General features: G+C 36.8%; 1 protein-coding gene across 1 annotated transcript; it reads right to left on the bottom strand.

Moving 5' to 3' along the window:
- Window positions 1-8,244: 8,244 nt before the first annotated feature.
- LOC150022024 (galectin-related protein) lies at window positions 8,245-11,500 on the bottom strand. The gene has a single exon (XM_090279675.1). It carries the CDS (start codon window positions 11,390-11,392, stop codon window positions 10,874-10,876), a length of 519 nt encoding a protein of 172 aa, XP_090135801.1. The 5' UTR covers window positions 11,393-11,500; the 3' UTR covers window positions 8,245-10,873.
- Window positions 11,501-20,895: the final 9,395 nt, after the last annotated feature.

Raw genomic sequence — 20,895 nt, 5'->3', positions numbered from 1 at the left:
CTTGTCTGAGGATACCATTTCCTCTTAGTTGTGATGCCATGAGAAGAACTTTAGATACCATCCTACGAGAACTAAACCCCGGTCTCCTGAAAGCTCAGGTTAGCCAGACTTGGCCATGGAACAACACTCCACACCCGTTTTCTATCTTACTCTCAAGCTATCAGATGACTGCATTGTGAAGGAAGGGCAGCTGCCTTACTCTAAAACAGGTTTGCAAACTGTAGACCCTGGCCCAGATGGAGGCTGCCACCTGATTTTGTAAATAAAGTTTTCTTAGCACACAACCATGCCCATTTTTTTAAAGGTATTCTCTGTAGCTAATTTCATACACAACCAGACTTGAGTAGTTTTAACAGAGACTATACAGCCCACAAAGTCTAAAGTATTTACTGCATATTCCTTTACAGAAAAGTTTGCAGACCCCTGCTTCACACAATGCCATTTGAGCATTATAAAAAAACCAGGTCTCGGTCTTCTTGCAAGAAAGGAGGCATGTTCCTAACCTTGGAACAACATATAGTTAGTTGTGTTTATTTTATTTAGAGGGATGTCAGCTAAGTTGGGGTTTCTGGAATACCCTCTAGTTCTACAGAACACTACTAGATTTAACTATAGGAAAAAAGGACTCATGATAAAATAAATGTGGCAAATTCTGGAATAAGCCAGGTGAAACATTTATTTTTGATAGCCCTTTTTAGGTAATTTAATGTGCTATTATATATGACAAGCTTACAAAAGTGGCTTTAATTATACAGAATTTCTGAAGTCACTTGGCTTTAGCAGACATTCTTTTCCTTTGGCAACTCATAGCGTGAATGTTCAATAACATACTGTGAGGGAAAAATGACTTATTTAAAGCTGGCAAATCTCATAAATACTGTCTCAGATCACACCATTTGCCGGTCTTCCAGGACACTTAACTTTAAGAAGAAGTTGGCTGACAGGAGAAAGGTAATCACAGGTTACACAACTATTCTGGGTTCATATAAAATCTAACTTTTCAGCGGCAGTTAGCACCTCATCCAGAAGTTATGCATTAGGGACAGTGTTATGTTCATGACCTCATTATGATGACAGAGCAGGATGGAACACCATGCACAAAACTTCCACTCAATGCAGCAAAATTCTCAGGACCTTTCTTCACCCTTAAAATATTAAAACAGCAAAAATTCTGTGGAAGAAGTGTTCAAATCACAGTCCCCAGTGGAAGCAGCTTCTGACCCACCAGCACTCAGCATGGGAAGCTTACGTGGGCGTTAAGAGGTCTAGAGAAGCCTATGTGTCCTTTGGGGGACGTTGCAAGGAACAATGGAAAAGTTCCTGAATATCGGGAAATGTTTTCTCAAGATCAAGATATGTATTGGTATGTGGGCAAGATTACAAAGTAGCTCTGTTGCCTGAAATATTTCATATTTGATGGCTACCTGCCAGTGCCAATTTTTCATAGAAGGACAATTTCAGTACAGCGGCCCACAGCGTCCTATGAGCCTAACTCAGATCAGTAAAATTGCTATTATTTTATCAAAGACAGGGTTTTTATTAACCAAACATATTTTTAAAACCCCTACTGACATTGTCACCTATTTGCCTAATTAACAATGTTGCTAATAAGCCAAGTTATTTGTTCACTATAGTCAAGCTGGAATTAGAAACTAAAACAATGACTCCACAGTCCAAAGAAGATTTGGCAGCTCTAGTGAATGACTTCCAGGCCAGAGAATACTAGGAACCTGTGTCCTCAATTGTAAGAAGGCTGAGCCTTCATCTGGCTGATGCTTCTGCACTTATCAAAGCCTGAGAAGGAGGTCAGCCTTGCTCAGCACAGGATAAGGATACAGTGGTTGAATGGCAAAACAGATCAAGATCACAACTGATCTGAAATTTTAAGTTTTCCCAGCATCATGCTTTGCAAACAGTTGAAAAGATGTAAAGCTCAGTCCCTGCTTGGGAATCCTATATCTCAGATCTTTATCAGGGTGCCTATTATATAATAGTCCTTGGCTGGATGTTATAAGGAGCCTTCTTTCCCAATGATTGGTACCCATCAGCCTTTCCAGAGTCAATAAACTCTGTAACACAGGACTTCCAAAACTAACAAGAGGGACTGTTTGAGATGAACAAAAATAATGACATCAACAAATGATTCTTAGCCAGATTCCTTATTAATATTAATTGTAATAACGGCTACTAATTTTTGAATCCCAACCAGCACATATTGACAGTGCATTGGTTACCTCATTAGCCATAATAATAATCTATAAAGTATGGAGGAATAAACCTATTCTACACAAGAGGAAACAGAGGCTTGGGATATTCATTGTTTTGCCTTAGGCTATGTATGATTCAAATCAAAGTCTGTCTGCTCCAAGACCTAAAACCTGTTGCCTGTGTTTTATAAAATGAATCTCTTTTAGGCCCACAGTCCCTCTCATTAAGAGCACTAAGTGTTCAGAAACTCCCAAGCAAATCCTTGCTGATTACCACATTTGTTTAGCAAACATTCACTATGGGCCTGCTGTATGTCAGGCAATGTGCTTAGTGCTGGGGATACGGCATGGAACATAACAGCCAACATCTCTGGACCCTTCAATTATGTGAAGTTTAATACTTAAAAACAAATGTATATTACATTACATTATATTATATTATATTATTATATTATATTATATTATATTATATTATATTATATTATATTATATTATATTATATTATATTATATTATATTAGAAGGTACTAAGTGCTTTGGAGAAAATAAACCAGGAATGAGGGACAGGGAATGCCAGAAGTCGTCGTCGGCAGCCATCCGTCTCGAGAGACGATGGTGTAGCTTCTTAAGAGTCTATCTGCACCGCCGAGAATGGTTGTGCAGTCCGACTCGGGAGTGACACGGTATCTGTCTCCTCCCGTGTTGAATCGACATCTTGCGATGACGCTGGAGTGTCCTCTCCAGTGAAGCTGAAGCTACAGAGCCTGGGCAGGGTGATATGGAGGGTCTGCTGTTGCCCATGCAGCAGACCCCCCCTCTCTTCGCAGCTGAAGGGTCCAAGGGAAAGACGGAGTCAATACAGCTTGGGTTCAGGTGCGCTGCAGGAGTTGCCGGTGTTGACTACAACGTCAAACTGCCTTAGGGACTCCAGCTCCGGATTTTCTGTCGGGGTTTACTCCCTTAGCCTTTCCCCTGAAGAGGTATGCCGCAAGGCAGCGGAGGTTTTTTGGAATCAGAGTTTTCCTTCTCTGATGTGCCCTGACTGGAAGATCGAACCAGCGACACTTAGCTCGCAGGCCGACGCTCAATCCACTGAGCCAAACCAGCCAGGGCCAGACACTATATACATATACAGTAAATATATGTACATTACATATACATATGTATATGTATGCTTTTTAACAAAATTGTCATCTTTAGTCATACTTTATAAGACAGTGACAATAAAAAGTAAGAATAGAGATAACACTTTTTAAAATCACCCATCTCAACTGTCTTTACAGTTAAAGCTTAAATCATAGCTATTTCACAGGCATTTTTTGGTCAGGCACCAATCTGTGAAATGCCAGAAGTATACAATGTCAAATGAGGTCATCAAGAACGCCCCTAATTTCCTTTCACACTGCCTTGCATTGATCCTTGACTCCATTCTCTTTGGTTGCCTCTCTAGTACAGGCAAGTAAACTTCCACTGTTCTGAGGTTTCCTTGTTTATTTGTTGGCATTAGAGTTAGTATTTTTTAACATGTAATTTTTTTTTCTGCCTTGGTTCCACTAGCTAGTGGACATCTTATCCAGTATGTCTGTTGTTGCCACAGCCCACAAACAAATAATTCTAAGACTTTATCATCTCTGTCTGTCTGTCTGTCTCTCTCTCTCTCATATAATCCTTAGGAATCAAATATCTGACCTTTGGTATTTGGGAAGGGTTTGAGTATTTGAATCCTTGAGGAAGGACTATGGCTTTGACAAGAAGAAGCTCATTTTCCATGGTTCTGGTTTGGAAAAGCTCCTCAGCATCCATATATCTAGAAGGGAGTGGTAACTCCCCTACCTTCACTCACCTCAGAAACCCAAATGGTTTTTTTTTTTTTTTTTAACTTAACCTTCTAAATTTCAGCAGATTAGTATTTTTACAGTTATGATCTGGTAGTCAAACACAGGTCTGTATAATTAGTACATGAACAAAAATCTCTTTTGGGAGCAGAAGCTGTCCTTGACCTGCCCATATTCTTCAGAACATCCAGCTAACTTCCAGCCACCAATATCTGCATCCCTGTGCCCTAGGGCACCCACTCCAGAAAAGCAGAAGGCATTGCCCATACATGCATGCATTGCCCATTCATGCAAGAACAGGGCAGGCAGGCATTCATTTCCCGAGAACCAGCTCCCCACCTATGACTTGCAGGTGTTGCTTATAAATATGCCAGCTCCATTGCTCCTCAGTAGAGATAAACTGAGATAAATTGAAGCATTTTCCTTCAGGATTAAATTCCATTTACTCACCATGGTAGACGGCTTAATCTCTCATTTTTTATTGGCCCCTTTTTTTCCTGATGTCAATTCCTCACTCCCTTACTGGTATTTCCTGCACCTTTCAAATTAATTACTTGTTCTTGAATTCTCAATGAGGTTTTGCTCTGGAGGACTCCAAACAAATCTTCCCATTAATATTTAAATTATATAAGTACATATATTACTTGAATGAAGACACTTTTCACTTTTGGGGGGAGTTAACTACTACTTTTTATTATTTAAGCTATTATCCCCCCCACCCCATAAATCAGTGAAATTTAACCATAAATATAAACACAAGTGAATCAGACTAAATCAATGATGCTTGAGGTTAGGTATGCTACATCTATTTAGGAGATACTGGTCAGCTTATATGTAAGTTAGAATGTGTGCTCTTAAAAAATGTTGCAGAATAATTTTTTTTTTTTAATTGAATGATTACAGTAGAAAGACAAAGCTACATAGAGCAAAATAACCAAGAAAGTACAACTTGGATCAGATGGACCCTGGTGCCTTGCCCAGATCCACAACATTCCAGATGTGTCATTCTGGGCAAATTATCTAAGTTTTCTGAGCAACATAGAAAAGCTACACTTCCTCATCCAACAATTAAATCAGACAATGTACATAAAGTGGTTATCAGAGGCTTTGGTTGTGTAGTAAGTGCTCAATAAATGCAGAATTCCTGACAAAGTCAGGTGGGTATTGCCCAGGCAGGCAAAGATTCCTGAGTCATTTCTCAGCCCACGCCAGAACCACAGCTTTCTTGACATCACACAAGTCACTAATGATGCTTTACTCAGTCTAGTCTGTGGTTACTCTGGCACCAGCTATCTGTCTACGTACAGACATTCACATTACTTATGGTGGTAGAACAGTGCCTTAGCTAAGGTAAAACATTTTATTATTCCAAAAGTAATTTAGAAACATGTTTCTTTGGTTCACTACCCTGAACTCACTTAAGGTCTTTCAAATTGACCAAAATTAATGATGGGGCTGGAGGACATGGCCTCCACCTGAGATGAGCTTAGAGGTAAATTGGCAAGTCATCTTCAATTCCTGCTTTCTCTAGCTGTTGTCTGAATCCTGCTATGTGGTCCTGCTTTGTGGGTTAACTATGTGTGGCTCCTCCTTTAGTCTTCCCATCAATCTCATTTCTAAGTAATTCATTTCACTCTTAGTTTAATTCTATAGACAATTAAGGTTCTAGTATTTGGAAGAACATTCAAAAGAGATTGCTCTATTTTTACTCTAACAGGATTATGTGATGATTAAGGCCATGTAATACAATGCAAATTTTGCTCTGGTTTTAGCTTTGAACTTGAGAATGTCAGACGCCAAAACTATACACTTCTTAGGAACAACCAGATGAGAAAACATGCTACTTATTTCTTCTATGCTTTCTGTGAGTATTAAACCGCAGATATTAAAATTATGTGGAGCCTCTGTGTTAGAAATTAGAAAGTATCATGATAAGAGGCCTTTGCTGAGTAATTTGTACAGTTGTGGGTTTTCAAATTTACCGTTATTGGCTCTGGCATTCTCTGTGCAGGTGGCTGAGCTTAGCTTTCTCTGTGTATGGCTTTCATGAGCATAAGAGTGCATGTCCAGTACAGAAGGGTCAGCCAGCGAGGGTGCCCCTGCTCTCACCCCATCAGCCCCCACCCCACACAATGAACTGTTTCCATCCTCCCTCAAGATGGCCCAGGTGACAAGCCAGGCTTGCTTTATCACCTGTGTTGCCTTGAAATTCCTCTTCTAAAATACATTTAATTCTTAGGTGTTTATAAGTAAATATTCCTAGAATTCTTTCTAAGGACCCTGAACTCTGTGTGAATGTATAACATTAGTTTGCTACAGTTGCTATAACCAAATACCACAGACTGGGGAGTTTAAACAAGAAAAATTTATTTTCTCATAATTCTGAAAGCTGGAAGTCCAAGCTCAAGGTGCCAGCAGGGTTGGTTTCATTCTGTGGCTGATGTCCTTGGCTTGCAGATGGCAGCCTTCTTGCTATCTCCTCATGTGGTCTTAAAAAAAAAAGTATGGATGGATGTATGTATGTATGTATGTGTGTATAAGCCCTTTGTTTCTCATTTTGTGTCTGAATCTCCTCTTCTGATAAGGCTGCTGGTCAGAAAGGATTATATTTATCATGGTGATCAGTTTGTAAGTTATGAAAATGTATAATTACTATGTTATACACCTGAAACTAATACAATATTGTATGTCAACTTTAAATAAAAAATAAGTTTAAAAAAAAATAAGGGCACCAGTCAGAGAAGATAAGGGCTCACCTATTTATATCCAAATACCAAAACATGTGAATTTTTTTTCTGGTTTTATTTTATTTTTTATTTATTTATTTAATTTATTTATTTATTTATTTATTTTAATATGCTTTATTGATTATGCTGTTACAGTTGTCCCAATTTTTTTTCCCTTTGAGGGGATACAGTTCAATTTATAACAGAGATATTTTCATTTAATCAGCTTTATTAGGTGCTGCTGCAACTTGAAAAGCTATATTTCTCAGGAAATTGGTGGCAAAAAAGAAGAAAACTAATAATTGTTGCTTAATTATATGAGTGTATTAATTTACTACTTTTAATTTTTCATCATTGTTTTTTCTTACAAAGTCCCACTTTTTACGAGTACTGCAACACATAAAAAGCATGCTGTATTGAAATTGGTGTGCGGGTTCTAGCTGGAATAATTTGAGTTCCCCTGCCTGTGTCAACTGCTTGCAGAACTCAGTAAGGACTGCTGGGTGCAACTGGCAGGATTTTGAGATGCTCACTCTATTTTAGTATTTACTACTACCTGAAATTCTGAATTTTTTAAAAGAAACTCAGTAAATTCTCCTGAGATCTAAGCTTCATATTTGGCTGGTTTCTCTTATAATTGGCCATGATGGAAGCGTCAGTGCTGCAAACCAAGAATTAAATATGTTGAGCTCATCTGAGAAGCGGAAATTAGTGAATCCTTGTACCTTTAACCTTCATTAAAAATACATGAACACGTCGGTTTGCCAAATAGATCATTGACTGATATGATCTAAATTTTCCTTAATGGATCACAATTGTTTTAATGTTTCTTTGTAGAGGTTTTCCAAATCCATTTTCTTATGAAGTACTTTATACTGAATTCTTTGTAGTCAGTATATTGAGTTAGGTTTAGCAAAACTCAATGCATGTTAAGCCATTTATCTAACAATCTTCAAATGCTTTCTGAATTCTAAGAATGATGGGTCTGATTTGGGCTTGCCACTGATATTAAAAGGAGCTTCTGGGGAAAGGTGGGAAAGTCTCAGGAGCTAAAAAGATGCTATACGTCTTAAAAATATTGTCCATTTATCATTATTCTGAGCACAATTCTAATTAATTTTTTTTTTTGTAAAAAATTTCTTTATTATAGTGCAAATAACTTTCAGCAGTGACATAATAATGTAAGAACACATTTAGCACATTTTATACCACACAGTAAATAAGAAAGTGTTTCTTTGAAAATATCTCATCGGAGGGACATTATTTCTACGTTAATGCCAGAAAATGCTGAGGCTGTTTCTCTCAAGGCAACAGGGCTCCCTCCCTCTTTTTGGATATTTTCTTTTTAATACAAATGAAAGGATCTGTCATATTAACAAACCACCAAAATTTCTGAGTGATCTGTTAGAGGGTTTTGAACTGAGAGTGGCAAGGTTTGAAATGGGGTTTCAAATTAATAAAACAACAACAACAAAAAAAACTTTAAGATAATTCTGGGATAGCCCAGAAGTAGAAGTCACTTTTATTAACTTTTAAGTAGATATAAACATTCACTCCAATTTTGATGCAGAAATGGACAGATTGTCTAAAGCCTGCCTTTTATTCCCCCAGAGCCTGACTGTTAATTGGTTTTGGTCACATTGCAAAACAACTGCTCTGGTCAGAAATAACTCCTTACATACCCAAATGCTTTCCTGTGACGCTTTAAATTGCACTTTCCATCCTGAATTCCCACCTTGGACCTCACATGCTGATAAGAGGGTGTGAACATTGTTTTCCAGTTTACAGCTAATGATTAGTACAGCTGGATTAGGCCCCTGGTAATTTACCTATATTTGAATCAAACTATCACATCATTTCAATTAATTTCAATAGGCTTAACCAAGAGGTCCCCATTGACCTCATAGAGAAATGAAGGGTTAATAGCCTGTCTTCACACTAAACTGCCAAAGGGCTTGGCTGCTAACCAGTTAGCTGATAGGTTCACGGTACAGTGTCAATTCCCGTCAGTTACACCCCCAACTCCTCTAGTTTCTGTTGAATTATGCAGTGGGTGGGAATGGATGGTCACTCAAGGGAAACCTCCTGTGGGGGTCTTCCATCATAAGTAGAATCAAAACCCCAACAGATAGATATCAGGGTGCCAAGTTTCTCTACAAACACTCCTCAAAATCTAGTGGCTTTGTGAGCCATGAGAAGTTAATCACAGGCTGGAAAATACCTGAAGCCACAGAACAGCCCTCTTGGGCTGATTAAGTCAGCTGGTCCATAAAGCTTTTCAAGGCTCAGCCAGTCTTGTTGGGTAAAGTATCTTCTTATATAACACAATGGAACTGTGCTAAACAGTTTCCAAGGTTAGAAGAATCCAACTATATCACCCATAAAAAACTTCGAAATTTTAGTTTTCTTTTTCTTAGACTTTGGTACTGAAACACTGTCTACATTCTCGACACATGAAACAACATGGCCATTTCAGTGCCTCTGCATGTTGTGTAAAAAAAACTCAAAAGCAAAGCAGGGCAAGGACATGTCATAACAAGATGCGGTATGCTGTACAAACAAAACCTAAATTATATATAAATACACCCCTACTTTAGCACCCCTTTCTCCCCATCCCCCCACTACCTGACCAAAGCAATGTCAAGGGTCCTTCTCTCCAGGGTCAATGCGGTTTGAGAAGTTCAGCACCCAGGACTCCAACCATCCCTTGCCTCTCAACGACATTTACAGTAGTGCAGGTTCCTCCTAGAGAGGGACTGATGTCTGATCAGTTCCATAGGTACAAGAAAACTCCTACGGCTTAATTGGGAGTATTCGCACTATTGGCTGGACTCAAAGACCTGGAGTTCTGGGAGTTAACCTTTCAGATAAACTAATTGGATCATTTCCTAATCTGAAGTCCGTCTTAACCTAGTATCTCAGCAGGGCCAACAAAATAGGAAGCATTTTCTACTCTGAAGCTGCAAATGCATTGCTTAGGGATACCAGTGAGGGTCACATAATAAAAGTGATACAATGAGCTAATAGCTTAAGTTGATATAAATTATTTGCAAGTAAGTTATTTGGGGCCATTTGTCTTTTGCTTTACACTGCATTCCAGTATTTTCATATTATACCCTTAAGAGTTTATATAATAGTCATTTAAAAATTGTCTATGCAATCACCTCTTATATGTTGTCAATTAGTTTAATAAAAACTTAAGAAGCCATTATGTAATCTAGGGAAAAGTAGCTAGAGTCTTTTTAAAAAGCCAATACTGTGCTAATTCACAGTAAGCAGAAAAAGCAATGTAAATATAACTTTACATTAGTTGTCAATAACTTGAAAAGCAGTTTTACCGAAATGATGGAAAGTCTTCCCAAAAGCACTTATAGCAATTTATATCAAGAGATCCTAAATTTAGGGGTCTGGAGGATATGAGTCAATTCTTTAAGGTTTCATGATAGTAATATGTACTTTTCCCCCTTGGACCTAAGATATTTCTACATTCAAAAGCTTGTAGCTTGTTGTTCTTGAGATATTAATCATTCTCTAATACATATGTTGAGTATAAATAAATACGAGAAAGCTTTAAAAATCTGAATTAACATTATGCTATGCAAAAAAACAAAAAACAAAAAACAACCAAACAAACCTTGAACAACCTACATTCTATGTAAATACCCTGACTAAAATGTTGGTTGTGCTACACAATTCCACTTCAGTGCAGAAATGAATTGATTTCGATGTACCGTCTTTGTTGTTATTTTGTCTTTAGCACTTTTGTTTCTAAACACCACCTTGCTTTGAAAAGATAAATAACTTGCTACCAAATCACAAATCATCACAAATCCATTTCAGTTTAGTCTGAATAAAATCCAGCATAAATGTATTACTTTGTTCTGGGAATAATGGCTCGGTGTCTTTGCTCCGACAGCTTCCTAAGGGCAAACCTTGGCTGAAGTTGTTGTTTTGGGTTTAAACTGCAAAGAAGAGACAGTGAAGCTTGCCTTTTGTTTTTGTTTCCTTTTTAAGTTTCCAGATATTGCCAAGACACTTCTTCCGGACCAATAGTCAGATAGTTGTGGCACCTGATCCTATGTGAAGTAGAGGTGGTTTAAACAACATCAGCCAAGCTTAGTGATCTGGAGGTCCCCGTTTATCTTTATGGTGTCAATTGCAGACAACGTGTGAATGCGGTGGTAAAAATCAAAAAGTTGATGTCCATCCACAAACACTCTGAAACGTGGGTGCTCACAGAGAATTTCCACCCTGAACGGCTGGTCTGGGATGAATGGAAAGTAAGGGATTGCTGACTGTTCTTCACCCCTTTCGCCATTTATATAAGAATTTCTGAGTAGCTGCCGGTCTGTGAACACAGCCTTGAGTTCAATTGCCACATCAGCTGGAGGATCTTCTGAGTCACCACAGGTCAAGCTGATGGCAAAGCTCTCAGGATTGAGGTGAACGATGCCCATCACTAACACCTTCTTGCCTGGTCTCATGCCCCCTTTAATATGCCCACAAAATGGAACTACCAGTCGTGGGAAGTACACGTCGGCTTGAACTGGAGAGCCCAAGGAGTTGTTTAAATGTCCACCATCTAGTTTCACTACGGCATCACTGTCAGCCACCGATCCCGCCATCTTCTTGCAGAGCGCGGCGGGTGCACGGTTGGAGGCCGGGTGTCTGGGGACTAGGGACTCGGCGAGCGGGCAGAGATCCCGGGGCTGTCCTGCGCCGGGCAGGGGCGCGGGTCCTAATTAATTTTTTAAGTGCAAAGGTGAATTATTTTGTTTTAAATAATCTCAATTCTTTTTTTAGGTCATAGGAAATTTTTATTTTTATTTTTATTTATTTTTTATTTTTTTATTTTTATTTTTAGAAGTCACAGCCAATGTAACTTTTTTAATTAGACAACATATTATTGTTAAATTGAAACATTGCAAGAAGATAGAAAGTAATAAGTACCTGTTCTCTTTTTCTTGCTGTCTTCTTCATCACAACTTCAACTAAAATCCTCTCAATTTCTTGCTCCAGAGGAAATCACTGGTAATAATTTCTTCTGTGTCCCTACAGATACATCCTTTGCATTTACATATATGTTTTTATGCAGGTGGAATCCTGCTCTGAATAGAGTGTTATGACTTGCTTTAGAAGCACAGGTCTAAATATATTTACATATACTTGCACGATTATCCACTAGATAAGTCTCTAGATGTGTCAAATGGTATTCACATTTGAACTTTGGGAACTAGCACTAAATTGTCCTCTGTATACCACTATACACCTACCTATTAGAAGGGCTAAAATCCAAAAACAAAACAAAAAAAAAAAACTGGATGAAATGCTGTAACAGAAAAAGGACATTAGAAAAAAGAAAAAAAAAAAAAACTAAGGAACTCTTAATAGAGATTTAATATACTAAGTTCATAAATTGTAACAAATGTACCATACTGACATAAATTGCTAATAGGGAAAACTGGGTGTAGGGTGTACGGGGACTAGCACTATCTTCACAATTCTTTTGTAAATCTAAAACTGTTCTAAAATTAAAGGTTTATTTAAAAACATATATAAATTTATATTTCTGCAAAAATTTACAAAAGTTTCAATTTCCCAAGCTCTTCTGCAACATTGACTACTGCTATTTTTTGTCTTTGCCAGTCTGACAGGTTAAAAAATTGTTGTTACCTTGACTTACCTTTTAAACCTTTAGTTATGAATAAAATTGAGCATCATACCTTTTTTGGCCATTTGTAGCTGTTTATTCTTTTTTTAAATTTTCTCTGCTCATTTCTCTATCTCTGTAATTTTCAGTCTTTTTCATCTCATGGCATACAAATTAATTACTAAAACTCTGTGGCACACCAGAAAATATATTTCTTGCCAATTTGACAAAAAGTAGGTATAATTTTTATTGATTTACACTGGATGGCTATTGTTGTGTTGGCTGTTGTCATTTTCTTTTTAATTGGACAATCTAAGGGAAAAGAGGTCAGTGTCCCTGACTAGATAGTCAGGTAATGCATATTTTAAAAATTCCTGCTGCGCACCGGTGTACCTTTGTGACACGCTTGTCAAAAATCACTGTTCTATTTGGTATTTTCTTATTTCTTATTGGTTTGTGGGTGCCCAGATACATTAAGGAGATTATCCTGTGTCCTCTATAAATTTTCCTGTATGATGCTGTTTTTCTGACAATTTGTGACCTATGAGAACTTGATTTATTTATACCACTGTTCCTTCTCTCTCTCACCTAATCAGTTCTCTCAACTGAGTTTTATCACTGATTTTAGATTAAAATCTGTTAACCTTATAACTTAAAATAATATAATTGGTCCTTTATTGTTTGTTTTATCAATATGGAGAGTAGCTTTTGACTTTATTGTGTAAGATAAAAATTTTATTATTCATACTATTTCTTTCATTCCATCTATTGTTTAATTCCAAAATTATGTCACATGTATTTATAATTTACATTCTTTTCTATAATCACTGTGTTTATATTTTTATGGTACATAAATATTGTTCTCTGAATAGCTATTAATCACTATACTTTTGTTACCTTTTTTGTACCTTTTTTGAGTTTCTAATTGTCTTGATTTTCCTTTTTTTTTCTCTTTTTTGTGTTTGCATTTTCTTTTCCTTAATTTACAATATTGTATCTTTAAATTCACCTCAATTTCTGAGAGTAAGGAGTCAAATGGCTAGCTTACCATCATTTCATCCCTTTTCAGTGGGCTACCTCTAGTTTAAAGGAAAGAAAGCCAATGATGTAGATTGAAGCCTGCCAACTGGACCTCTAACATTTTGGTCAACAACAGATCCTATAAAAGATGGTGATCGCATAAGATTATAATGGAGCTGAAAATTTTCTATCACCTAGTGGCACTGTAGCCATCAAAATAGCCTGGTGCAATACATTACTCACGAGTCTGTAGTGATGCTGATATAAGCAAACCTCCTGTGCTGCCAGGCATATGAAAGTGTAGCACATCACAGTTATGTACAGTACTGGATACTTGATAATTATAATAAACAACTGCTACTGGTTTAAATGTTTACTATATTTTTTATTGTTTTTAAATACTTCATTTACTTTTAAAGAGAGGGGAAAGGAGAGCGAGAGAAAGGAGGAGGAGGAGAGAAACATTGGTGTGAAAACAAAATATCCATAAATTGCCTCTCAAATGCACCATGACCAGGGACTGAACCCTCATCGTAGGCATGTACCCTGACTAGGAATTGAACCCATGAACTTTTGTCTTGTGGGATAATACCCAACCACTGGTCAGGTCATACTTCTTATTGTTATTTTAAAGTGTATTCTTTCTACTTATTAAATTAAAAGCACAGTTTACTGTAAAACATTATGCCATGTTATGCTGACAGCAGCCTCATACAAATCATGTTTCCTGAATCTCTTGATTGTATCATTTTCTCTTGTGCTTAAAATCATGTTGTTTTGTACAGTAACATGTTGTACAAGCTAGTAGCCTGTGGGATATTTATACAATGGAATGCTACTGGGCCATAAAAAAAGAAGAAAGATTTACCCTTTGCAACAGCATGGATGGACCTGGAGAACATTATGCAAAGTGAAATAAGCCAGTCAGAGAAAGACAAATACCATATGATTTCAATCATATGTGGAATCCAATAAACAAACTGAACTGACAAGTAAATTGAGACAGACTCACAGATAGAGAGCAGGTTGAGAGCTATTGTTGCGGGGTTAAGGAGTGGATGGATTGAGCAAAAATGAAGAAGGACTCATGGACATTGACAATAGTGTGATGATGTCAGTGGGGAGAGGGGCGTAAGGAGGATAAATGGTAATGGAAAAAAAACTACAATAAAAAGAAAACAAAATTAAATCTAGCCTAGCGATTTGGTTATGTTGTATACAACTGAATGGATAAAATTGAATTTCATTTAGATTGTTATGAAAATGACAATTTGTTTCTCTACAAACAGTACCAGGAAACATTTTAGTGACATCTTGTAGTATATATTTAAATTAATTAAAAATAAAAAGTATGTGAATGTTTAACTGAACTGCTGCAATTTTACTTTTCGTAATTTGATCAAGATTTTGTACAAGACCTAGATCTAAGAGACTTGAATTTGTAGATAACATTCTTCCTCCTTAGAAACAGAATAATCACTAAGCTTGCAAAAGAAAGGGCACACCCATTACAAATTTCTCTTTATAGATGGTATATAGGTTAAAAAGTGACATTAAAAACAACAATGATTCTATTATCATGCAATCTAAACAGACTTATTAAGACTAAAAGAGCATAAATATTTCAACTCTAGTTTAAGCCTATCTGTAACTTCACCTCTTACTGAAAACCAAAAATAAAAATGACCTTTTAATCATACTATTGAGTTAAATTAACAAAATCTGAAGTGCATACTTTGAAAATGCATCTGGTAAAAACACATGTGAGAAAAAAAGGAAACTCATAAATCAAAAAAATATATATTGTTTATTGGCTGTCCTGAATAAATAATATTTTCACCTCTTGAATATTCAAGAATGTTCTATATAAATTAAAATATATTTACTATGGAAAAGAACAGGCCAGAATTCAAGAGAGAATTAAAGCACTTAATGTTAGTTGATTTTCAATGAACTAAGCACTCTTTAAAATAGTGCTATAATATTCATGTATATAGCCATATTTTCCTTAAGGAAAATATTAATATTTATCAAAACAAGTCATTAACAAATTAGAATATTTGAGCAATTCAGTGAATTTGTATTTTGAAAATTGATTCCTTAGTGAAGTAGTTCACAAGAAATTGATTTTCAGCAAAATGGCCATCAGACATACTGATTAGTTATAATTCTGGGACATTTGCTTTGACCCGAGTTTTATAATTAATATAAGGAAGACTTCTTTTGCTAATTTTTAATTAAAAATTATTTTTCAGTTACAGTTTACATTCAGTATTATTTTATATTAAATTTCAGTGTACAGCATACTGGTTAGATATACTTTATTAAGTGTTCCCCTTGATATTCTAATACCCAACTGCCACCATACATATTATGTAATATATAATACTACAATATTATTGACTATACTTCCTATGCTGCACTTTACATCTGCATGATTATTTTTTAACTACAGATCTGTACTTTTTAATCCCTTCACCTTTTCACCCTTGTTCTTTAGATTCCATATATAAGGGAAATTATACAGTATTTGTCTTTCTCTGAATAACTTATTTCACCTAGCATAATTCCCACTAGGCCCATCCATGCTGTTGCAAATAGTAAGATTTTGTTCTTCTTTTTTTTTTTTTCCCTAGGGGAGTGGGGGGAAAAAGGGGGGGTGGAGGGAGGAAGGGGAGTAGGGTAAAGAAAGGGGAAGTGGAGACTCCCAGTCACTCACTAAGGGCCTGTAGGAATCACCTGATTTTGTTCTTTTTAATGGCCAAGTAGTATTTCATTGTACATATGTATTACAGCTTTTTATCATTTATTGATGGGCACTTGAGTTGCTTTCAAGGCTCGGTTATTGTAAATAATATTGCAATGAATATAGAGGTGCATTTTTTTTTTTTTTTTTTTTAGTGTTTTGGCTTTCTTCACATATATACCCAGAGGTGGAATTGCTGGATCATAAGGAAGTTCCATTTTTAATTTATAGGAACTTCTATACTCTTTTCCACTGTGGCTGAACCAATCTGCATGATATTGAGGAATTTTTATGGTAAAAAGCCATTTCTTCTTAATCAACATTCAAAGACTCACTTGCATTTGACACGAGAATTTTAGAGGTAATTGCAACTGCTAAAAATTCATGGCATATTGTGACTTACATTTAAAGCTTTATCCCAAAGTTTACAAATAAGCATTGTTTCCAACATTATATAATTTAACTCTATGATTTATATTCTAACATTTAAAATTTATATATTGAAAAAATATTGCACTCTACAGTTGAACCATATGTGGATCCACTACATTCAATAGCTCATTTGATTGTGACAACAGTTCTATTATAAAGTAACGGCTGTGAATTGTTTTTAGGTTAAACACAAGAATTAAACAAAAATATATGCTTTATTGATTATGCTGTTACAGTTGTCCCAATTTCTTTTCCCTTTGTTCCCCTCCACCCAATGACATCCCTCCCTCCAGTTGTCCGTTTCCCCTTAGTCCATGCCCACTGGTTGTGCATATAGTTTCTCTCGACATCTTCCTATCTACTCCACTCCCTCCTATACTTTCTAATTCCTACACAATTTCCCTCCCTTTCCACCTTCCTGCTGACCTCCCCCCATAATGTTCCCCATACCTATAATTCTTTTCACACTCTCGTTGTCTACTTAGTTTGCCTTTGTTTCAGTTCCCTGGCTTCTGTTGTTGGTTGTTGTGATACAGCTTTCATTTTAATGTTCATAGTTTTGATCGTTTCTCCTAAATAAGTCCCTTTAACATCTCATATAACAGTGGTTTGGATTTGATGAACTCCTTCAGTTTTACTTTGTCCTAGAAGCACTCTCTCTGCCCTTCTATTCTGAATGACAGCTTTGCTGGATAGAGTATTCATGGTTGTAGGTTTTTGCTTTGCATTACTTTGAATATTTCTTGCCAGTCCCTTCTTGTCTGCAGAGTTTCTTTTGAGAAATCAGCTGAGAGTCTTATTGGGACCCCTTTGTACATAATTCTCTTCTTCTCTCTTGCTGCTTTTAAGATTCTCTCTTTATCCTTAATTTTTGACATTTTGATTATAATGTGTCTTGGTATGGGTCTCCCTAGGTCCAGTTGTTTTGAAATTCTACGTGCTTCCTGAACCTGTAAGCTATTTCCTTCTCCAAGTTAGGGAAGTTCTGCTTCATTATTTTTTCACATAATTTTTCCATTTCTAGTTCTTCTTCTGGCAACCCTATGATGCAGATGTTGGCCTGCTTATAGCTGTCCTATAAGTTTCTGAGCCTCTCCTCATTTTTTTCACTTCTCATTTCCTCTTTGTGCACTGATTGACTGTTTGTTCCTTCACTATGTTCCAATTTGTTGATTTGATCCCTGGTTTTCTTTCCCTCACCACTAGTTTCATATGTGTTTTTGTTCATTTCAGCAGGACTAGCCTTTATTCCTTCCCTGACTTGTTTAAGATCTGCTGTTAGGTCTGTAAGCACTTTTATAAGCAAAGCTCTGAACTGTGCCTCCAAAAGATTTTATATCTGATGCTTCATTAGATTAGAAATTTTCTGTCTGGTCAGCTGCATCACTGGGATCTCTATCATGATCTGTGCCATCCTGTCAGTTTTGTGTTTACCTTTGCTTCCTGGGCAGAGCTGTCACACCTCTTATGCTATAGGTGGGGGAGCCCTGTGTACTCGTCACAACTGGGCATTTTCTGCGGGGGTGGGGGTCCAAGATGAATTTCTGCCATTCAATCTCCACTGAGAGACAGGGAACTTCCTTCTCCACCCCTGCCCCAACCGGGCCTCACAGTCAAAGGCAATGAGGGCCTGTCTTCTCCGGTTTTGGAATCGCAAGCTGACGGGTCTGGTCTGCAGCTGGGGGTGCTCCCCAGGTGCTTCTCACCTCTCCTTAAATATGGGTATCTGTACTTACCACTGTCCTGCTGCTGTCACTGCTGCTGCCACGGACAGCACAGCTTGACCTCCCCTCCTTGACTTCGCCCCTCCTACTTTTCCAGATGAGCACAACTTCTTTATAATGTCATACGTTGGACTTCCATTTATTTTCTGGAACTTCTCGTTATTGCTTGTTTTGCGGTAGTTGTATTCCTACTTAGTTGTGGAGGGAGACGGGGCATGTCAGTGTAGGCCTCCATCTTGGCCAGAAGTCTCCTGTGTTTGTTTGATTCCATGTCCCAGGGAGAGCTGTCGCTCCTACTATGTTATAAGGGGTGGAGCCTTAGGGATTCATCTGTAATAGGTGAACTGTTTCATCACGTTGTGGCTCTGTATGCGGGGGAGGGGTCTGAGAAGGAATAATGCTGCTTTCCCAGCACTCGCCCCTTTTCCAGGCATTTCTCCCACTTCTTCACCAGACTGGTGCCCCTCTAGCTGCTGCCCAGGCCATCGTTCCCAGAGTGGGTGCATCTGTGGATGTTCTAGGTCCGTGGGGGCCCTTTAAACAAGCAGACTCTGCTGAGACCGGCAATTTCTACCTCCATCTCAACCCCCACTGGTTTACACAGTCAAAAGCAATGAGGCTTGATTTTCCCTGAAGCTGGGACAGTGAGCTGCTCTGGTGAGGAGATGGGAACGCTCCCCAGGTGTCCCTCCTGACTTTTTTAAATGTGTAACTTCACTTTCCACCGGCCTGCTGCTCTTGCCACTGCTGCCACCACCACGCCTTGTCCTCTCCGCCTGGGTTCCGTCCCTTCTACCTGTCTGGATGAGTATTTCTTCTTTATATCCTTGTTTGCTAGACTTCTATGCACTTTGATTTTCTGGAACTTCTGGTTGTTTCTAGTTTTGAGAGAGTTGTATTCCTTCTTAGTTGTGGAGGGAGTCGCAGCATGTCTGTCTACACCTCCATCTTGGCCGGAAGTCCTCAAAAACAAGAATCTTGATAATAGGGAGTTTAAGTAATTTGCCCAAGACTCTTATAGTGGTATCGGTGGACACTTGAGTCCCAAAAGTTTAGTTTCCTGAAGAATTTCTAATGATTCATATATCTTCACATTATTTATTATTCTAAATGACATTATGCTAAATGATTTGTTGTAATTTATTTTAATCAAAAATTAAATTGTTTTCCTACTGTGGTAGTATTATACATACAGAAATTATATAAAAATAGGTATAATAAATAATAAAATGAACTTATATGTACTCATAGCAGAACTTTAGAAAAATAAGATTATATATGCTTTCAAATTCCCCTGTGTAATAGTCTCTTACCACATTCCCTTAATTTCTCCTAACAAAAATCTTGGCTTAGAGTTAAGAATTCTTATTTTTAATTATATTTTACCATTTGTTTAGTGTTACTATTTTCCAGGTATTTATGAATAGATTCATACTATGTGGATTCTTCTGTAATTTGTCTTTTATGCAAATATAAGCTTTTGAGATTCATTCACATTGATGTTTTATAACTATGTCTCATTCCTTTCCACTGTTGTATATATTTTTTGAAATACCAATATTTTTATTTATTTTTTTATTATAAGTATATATTGCAGTTGTTTCCTGTTTGGGATTTTTTTAAAATTATTTCTTTGTTTGCTTGCTTGATTTTCTAAAATGAACTATGAAGATTCTCATCCATGTGGTGGGGTGCATAGGTAAAAGCATTTCTCCAGTATTTCTACAGAGGCATTTGAAGAATATGCTCAGAGTTCTTACAAAAGACCAAGCATTACTATTTGAACAACTGTTTAATTTCACTTGTCTGCATTTATCGGTGATACTTGGTATACAACAAAAAAATGAATATGACACCGATAGAGAAATAATGTATATATATTAATGCATGTGTGCATGTCTTTCTTTACTAGTATTTATGTTTCTCATCTCTTCATCTCGAAGAAGACTCCACTGTGCTTTTTTGTAATTCTTTTAGTATCCTGAATTATTTAGAATAAACCTACATTTCAAATTTTGCTTTTATTAATGAACTATGAACAAAATTCTTCTTTCCCACTAACAAAAGTATATTTTTGGTTAATTTTTAAAAAATTGAATGATAGGGAGTTATTCTGTCAAGGTCATTAAAAATTGAAGCTTGTAGTGATTTATGTCATTGAAGAATAATGATCAGTATAAACTCATCCCACCTGAGAAATAAATACATTTTTACTTTAATTTACTTGTCATGGAATCTCTGATCCATCAACACATACGTGTTTCTTAGTCCATTTAACTTCTATAATTGGAATAAAATATCCAAATGTATATTTTATCTGAAGAATTATCTTTTACCATAATGAGTTTGGTATTGTAATATTCTAGCACTGATCACTTTTCAACAGATTGGTCTATGAAATAAATCATAAATATACATAAAATGCACCTAACCAAGTAAGGCAGCCAACTCATGACAGCTGGACCACTGAGTGTTATCAAAATACCAGACTTATGTTGTGATATGTCCCAGGACAGTTTAAATTCCATTAAATAGAAATATCATAAATTACTACAA

Source organism: Furipterus horrens, unplaced genomic scaffold (assembly GCF_987537825.1).
Source record: "Furipterus horrens unplaced genomic scaffold, mFurHor1.1.pri manual_scaffold_1, whole genome shotgun sequence".
In the NCBI taxonomy this organism is placed as follows: domain Eukaryota; kingdom Metazoa; phylum Chordata; class Mammalia; order Chiroptera; family Furipteridae; genus Furipterus; species Furipterus horrens.
Note: the sequence above shows the minus strand (reverse complement) of the source record. Positions and strands in the feature narration are given on the sequence as shown.

What these genes read in the sequence shown, in the direction of transcription:
- LOC150022024 (XM_090279675.1), bottom strand. Translation starts at nt 11,392, where the DNA reads ATGGCGGGATCGGTGGCTGACAGTGATGCCGTAGTGAAACTAGATGGT.